Source organism: Ctenopharyngodon idella, chromosome 8 (genome assembly GCF_019924925.1).
Source record: "Ctenopharyngodon idella isolate HZGC_01 chromosome 8, HZGC01, whole genome shotgun sequence".
In the NCBI taxonomy this organism is placed as follows: domain Eukaryota; kingdom Metazoa; phylum Chordata; class Actinopteri; order Cypriniformes; family Xenocyprididae; genus Ctenopharyngodon; species Ctenopharyngodon idella.
In genome coordinates this window covers 6,733,940-6,739,750 of record NC_067227.1, presented here as the reverse complement: position 1 = coordinate 6,739,750, position 5,811 = coordinate 6,733,940, and the positions used below count along the sequence as shown (strand labels likewise).

At 35.2% G+C, this 5,811-nt stretch overlaps 1 protein-coding gene across 1 annotated transcript; it reads right to left on the bottom strand.

The window, feature by feature from the left end:
• Positions 1–1,835: 1,835 nt before the first annotated feature.
• On the bottom strand, positions 1,836–5,193 carry chmp4bb (charged multivesicular body protein 4Bb). Its single transcript, XM_051903525.1, has 5 exons — positions 4,877–5,193; positions 4,029–4,206; positions 3,835–3,949; positions 3,152–3,284; positions 1,836–2,844 (listed from the first exon to the last, which is right to left on the bottom strand). Exons 1-5 carry the CDS (start codon positions 5,058–5,060, stop codon positions 2,780–2,782), a joined length of 675 nt encoding a protein of 224 aa, XP_051759485.1. The 5' UTR covers positions 5,061–5,193; the 3' UTR covers positions 1,836–2,779.
• Positions 5,194–5,811: the final 618 nt, after the last annotated feature.

Here is a 5,811-nt window from a genome sequence, read left to right as displayed (position 1 = left end):
GGGATTGGGATACTTTTACACTTGTGCTGTGATTACGCTACTTTTGGGATGGTTTTGTTGCGCAGACCTGGCAACCTTCCACTCCAAAGCCCCACCACTTTCATGCACTCCGAAGTGCACAGCCCCTGAATTGGGACACAGCTATTAATTCTGTAGATTACCAATGACTGAAGATACCGTCACAGCGATAGATCTTCTATGTAATGTATTTAATTCTGCTGTACGTTGAGAACATTTGAAAAAGCCTACACAGGATGGGACCCATATAGGAACAGATCGACGCAGCCATTTCAAATTCAACCCGCAATTCAAATCTCTAATCATCTGCCAGACGCGGACGGTTGTAAAGGAAAAGGTAAACACTATAAATGTATTTTTATTAGTCGTTTTGCCAGACAAATGTTTATACTAATTATATTGTTATGTGTTCTGAAGTTTTTGATTGACCCTTTTGTAATTTTATAATTCCCTGTTGGTTATGGCTGTCCTAGTATATTGTCTGGGGTAAATTTATATTGATCTCTTTTAGTTATTTAAGCTTTATCTGGTGTTCTTGGCGCTCACGCAAGCCTGTGAAAGGTCGGCTAAAAATATAATTCACGAAATACTAAATTTCAGTCTGGTGTAATTTTCTGAACATATGTTCACCACTGGTGCCGAAATGAGCATTGTAAAGTTATATTTTTATTTATAATCGTTTATATTTGAATTATGTTTCAGGCCAGTTCGTGAAGACAGAGAATCATGACAGATGTTGTGACAACCTGGACAAAAGTCAGTTCCATTTTCACCTGCCAGACTCCATTAACACTGACCCAACTAAATCCAAACTGTTTGTCGTTACTTAATTAGGCCTATCCTCTGTATTTGAGTTGTTTCTTTTATATTCATGATTTTCAGACAAACACACACTGTCTGTGAGTTACTTCGCAATTACAAATGGAAATTACATTTAAATAAACATGTTTTGATGCGAGTGTTTATTTTGTCCAGAAACCGTATAAACGATGTCCAAATAAGACCTTATAATACGTTGAAAAGGCGTCCACAATGACCATATTTAAACTAGTTTTTAACCTTGTACGGAGGTTCCATGAACATCTATAGCCTACCGGACGCTCAGAAAACGTCATAAAAACTTTCATCGTGGCTCCTCAGTGGACGTCATTTGAACATTCACTATTCATGTCACTTGGACATTAATAGTGGACGTTAAAAAGACGTCGCAAAAACTTTCATTCTGGCTCCTTAGTGGACGTCTTTTGAACGTTCGACAAAGACGTTAAATTGACGTCTTTTGGACGTGTCTGTGTTTAATGGGTAGGGAAGTTCGCGAGTGCGTGTCTAAAAGTGGAGTGGAACGCAGCCTGAGACGCACAGAAAGATTTGTTTCGATTTACATTTAAAGCAATAATAATAATTATTCTGATTATTATTATAGCTTGGATTGTAGCTTGTTCCAAACATGTATGGCGAACACCATGAATCGAACCTGTTTAACGAATTAGCAAGACTTTCTTTTCAGAAACAAAAAGCCACGTGCTTTATTGAAAATTAATTTATCCAAACTCCTTACCTACATAAAGAGAGGAATTTACATTACAAGAGAGGAATATACAGTACATACACCTCTCTTCCCCTAAATCTCATTGGTCAGCTGAGGTATTTCACATAGTTCACTCAAGTTGCATCAGTATGCCATTAATTAAGGCACATAATACAGCAGACACATCGTATGCTTTTGAGTGCAAGAACCAAGACAGAAGTTACTTTTTTTATACATAATTTCAAGAAGAGCTAAGGTAGATGCCACAGAAGGACTAACAACACCAAAGAAAAGGAATCCAAAAGTTTAATGATCTATCAAATAAAAGCCATCTGAATTTTTTTAAACATACAAATGTACACACACCACATATGCCTCAACCTGAATAGATACAGCATTTTTGTATCTCCAAAAAGTATATGCTCCCACATGAGGGAAAAAAACATGGTATTGTTTATTTTGTATGTTTTGAATAATTAGTCATCTACTGCCAAAAGAAACCCCTCAGATGACAATAATAAAGTTGTGTTATTAAATAGGTAATTTTCTGCAACTATTTGGACACCACCAAATAATGCATGATGGGCAGTCTATATATATATATATATATATATATATATATATACACACACACACACACACACATTTATTCATTTATAGATTTATTTATATTATGAATAATGTCAGTTAATCCCAGGTTGTTGTTTTTTTGTTACCAAACCATTATGTCAATGTCAGCAAACTGTAAAAATGTTTATGTTGTTGGAAGTGCTGAATAACATTAATCTAACAGAATACATTAAGATCAAAGCTTGAAGCAAACAACAACAGTACCAAACATATTTAATATATCAGATGATGTTTATGAAACTTGTGTATTGGCATGCTAAATTCATGACAAATCAAAACAACCAGTTTCTGAAGAGAAGTCAAATAAGAAACAAAAATTAGAAACACTAACGCATTACCTAAATAACAATGGCCAAATATTTAAGGGTCACTTCACATATTATGTCATCAGATTGTATTGTCCTATTGACTTCGAAAACCCGCTTTATATTCATTTTCGTTTGTAACTCTTGTTTTCTAGACTTATTTTAGCCATACTGCAAGAGCTATGGTAACTCAGAATGTTTTTTTTTTTTTTTGTAGTGTTAACCCTCTGAAGGTATTCGGGTTTGCCTACACAAGCCAACAAGGACGAGCAATGAAAGTCTGTCAGATTGGGTAAATTCACATGGCCCATGCCTTGAGTTCTTCCATGTCATCCTCATCCTCTTCTTCTCTCTTTTTGTGGGCTGGAGAAACAAAGACAGATGGTTATTGAAGGTTTGTACAGAGGAACCTCTCTGCATGTTAGTGTTAAAGACTATTAAAGTGGTATTCCACTTTACTTTAACTTACCAAAGTCCAACTTCATATGTATTTTCTCCAATATAAACTTTTGCTTTACTTTTGATTTAAAGGTATTTTTTAGTTTGTGAGATAAAAAAAAATCATTACCAATCTAGAATAGCCAGTCACTGGATATTTTTGATAGACTTAAATCTTTTACATATGAATTTTGGTACTAAGTTGATATGGAATGTACAGCATGGAACGAACCGACAGCTGTTTTTTTGGGTAATGGATTTGAAGGCACACTGGGCAGAGAGACATCTTCTGTGCCACTAATTTCCAGCAGGTTTTTGTCCAGCTCCTCCTGTTCCAACTCCTCCAATTCAGCCAAGAGCTCATCCTACAAAGAGCAAGAATCATAGTGCTCAGTCAACTGTAAAAACTGCATTTGAAGAGAATGTTGCAAAAAGCAATGAGGGATACATCTATGTAAATTATATGAACAACCATTTCACCTTATTCAGAGGGTTAGGAAGAACTGTACATACGTACGGTGTGGGTTTGTGGGGTTATTTTAAATGTTGAACTGAAAAATTAACAATAGTTAATTAACAATAGTTAATGTCTAATTTCCTAAGTATTTGCGTCATCTTCCTTTTGCTTTATTGTCAGCAGCACAGAAATCTAAAAGTCTGTAAAACCTGATGATCATGTTCTCCAGCATGATTTAAGATGATCCAAAGAGCATCTTGCGCTTCAACAGAAGCAAAAACATCTGAGAGTTACATGATCATTGTCACAAATTTTCTTAAAATAATGCAGAAACTTATTAGAATTTATTTTAAGTCAATGGTTTTTTTTGGGGGGGGGGTTTTTTTTTTTGGTTTTTAATTCCTAAAACATTCTGTTGGGGTTGGGGAACACTGGAGACTACATAAGAAAAACCTTACCTCATCAAAGTCTTCTCCAAAACCTACAGGTCTTGAAATGGCATCAGAAATCTCCTGTGCCAACTCCTGCTGGTCTGTGATGTCTTGCATGAGGTCATCCACTTTGTCTATATCCCTGAAAACATTCAATAATATCATTGTGTGTGGTATTCTGGGCTAAAGAATCAATAGGACATTTTAATCAGGTATCTTACATATTTTCATGGGCTGTCTTCATGGCCTTGGCTGCAAAACCCATGTTTTTAAGCACTTCTGTGTTTGTATTAGCATTCTCTAATGCTTCTCGCTGGAACTCAATAGTGGAGAGAGTTCCATCAATCTGAGCTAGTTGCTTTTCATATCGCTTCTTTCTTTTCAGGGCCTGTAACGCAGCTTGAGAAAGAGACAGACATACCATCACACCATCACTTAATGGTAAAATATAAATATAAATTATATATAGGGTTAATTCAGGATAATTGGGACATTTTTCCCAGTCATCTCAATGGCAAAAGATATATATTATTTACATGCCATGGAAAAACAAATCAAGCACCTTGATTCCCACATATGTACATAACATTTTCTCAGTTATCAATAATGTTAACTTTCAACCATACCCACATAAGATATTTCCAGCATGTGGGATGTTTAATTAAAAAAGGTAAACAATACACTCTATGTAGTTAACCATGTTCCCTGTTAATGGCTGATCTTTCGCAACACACCACATGACGCTAATCAGACGTAACTAAGTGATCTGAAATTCCATCCTTTAAACCAAAACTCTTGAATTCAGTCTCGTGACAGCAGGGATTTTAATGTTCCCATCCACGTTCTTCCATAGATATGTATACGTTCTTCTACCCGACATAGGTTTTATATTCATAAATCTACTTCATAGTTTCGATTATCATTCAGTTTAGGTCAAGTGATGCATGGGTGTAGCTACCCAACACCACTGAAATCGACGACAGGTAGGGCGAAAGAAGAGGGTCTCTTTGTTTTAAAAGTTATATAACACACATATAACGTAAAGGGACGGTTTGTTTTTAATACATACCTCGTTTGTTTTTCGTGCCGTTTTTCTTTGCTGTTAATAACTCCGCATCAATCTTTTGCTCTAAGTACTCTTGTTTCTTGGTTAACATCTCTTCTGTCTCACGGAGTTTCTGGATTGCTTCTTGTGGACTTGGGCCTTTGCCGCCTTTCCCCCCACCGCCAAACAATTTGCCGAAAACTGACATATTTTTATATTATCCGAAACTAAGAAATTCCTCTGAGTATGATTGTTTCTAGACACTACTGATAACGTCAATCGCTTTTCCGTGTTCAGTTGTTGATTGTCTTACTTCCGCCTTCAGGCCTGCTGTCGTCATGAAACTCGTCACGGTCAGGCCACCTATCAACGCTGCAGCTGCTGGAAAGCGATTGCCAACTTTTACAGATATTTTGGAGAGAGAAAAAAAATGCGATAACTAATTTAAATATAACACTGACTGTAAAGGATATTATTTGTTTTTACGAGCATTAAGTCAAAAGTATTGACAGTTTGTAAACTTTATGATTCTGAATAGCAAATTCTTTATTCATAAATTTCGAATGTCCAAATCTCTTCTGAATAATGTTTTCTGTAACGAACTTGCTATTTTAATTAAGTCACTTAAAACTGTAAAAAAAAAAAAAAAAAAAAAAAAAGCTAAAAAGTTTGTTAAATACTATTAATATGTATTTGGCATTGTGTGAATGTATTTAATTGTAATAAATTAATTGTAATGTTTTTATCTTTATGCTACCTTTTGAGCTTCTGACTGTGGTGTCTTTTTCTAATTGTTTACTATGTCCTCTACTAAAAAAAGCAGCTGCTGAACAGTAAAATTACAACTCATGACTAAACATATTATTTGTCTCATTCTTTTGATTATTTAAGCAACCCTTTTCAACATTCAAAACTAGTTCGTATTTTCTTAGGCCATAGAAGATGTTTTCAGTCAACTC

What these genes read in the sequence shown, in the direction of transcription:
- chmp4bb (XM_051903525.1), bottom strand. Translation starts at nt 5,060, where the DNA reads ATGTCAGTTTTCGGCAAATTGTTTGGCGGTGGGGGGAAAGGCGGCAAA. An exon ending in CGGCACGAAAAACAAACGAG is followed by an intron (nt 4,207 to 4,876) that starts GTATGTATTAAA and finishes CTCTTTCTCAAG; the next exon opens with CTGCGTTACAGGCCCTGAAA. An exon ending in AAGACAGCCCATGAAAATAT is followed by an intron (nt 3,950 to 4,028) that starts GTAAGATACCTG and finishes GAATGTTTTCAG; the next exon opens with GGATATAGACAAAGTGGATG.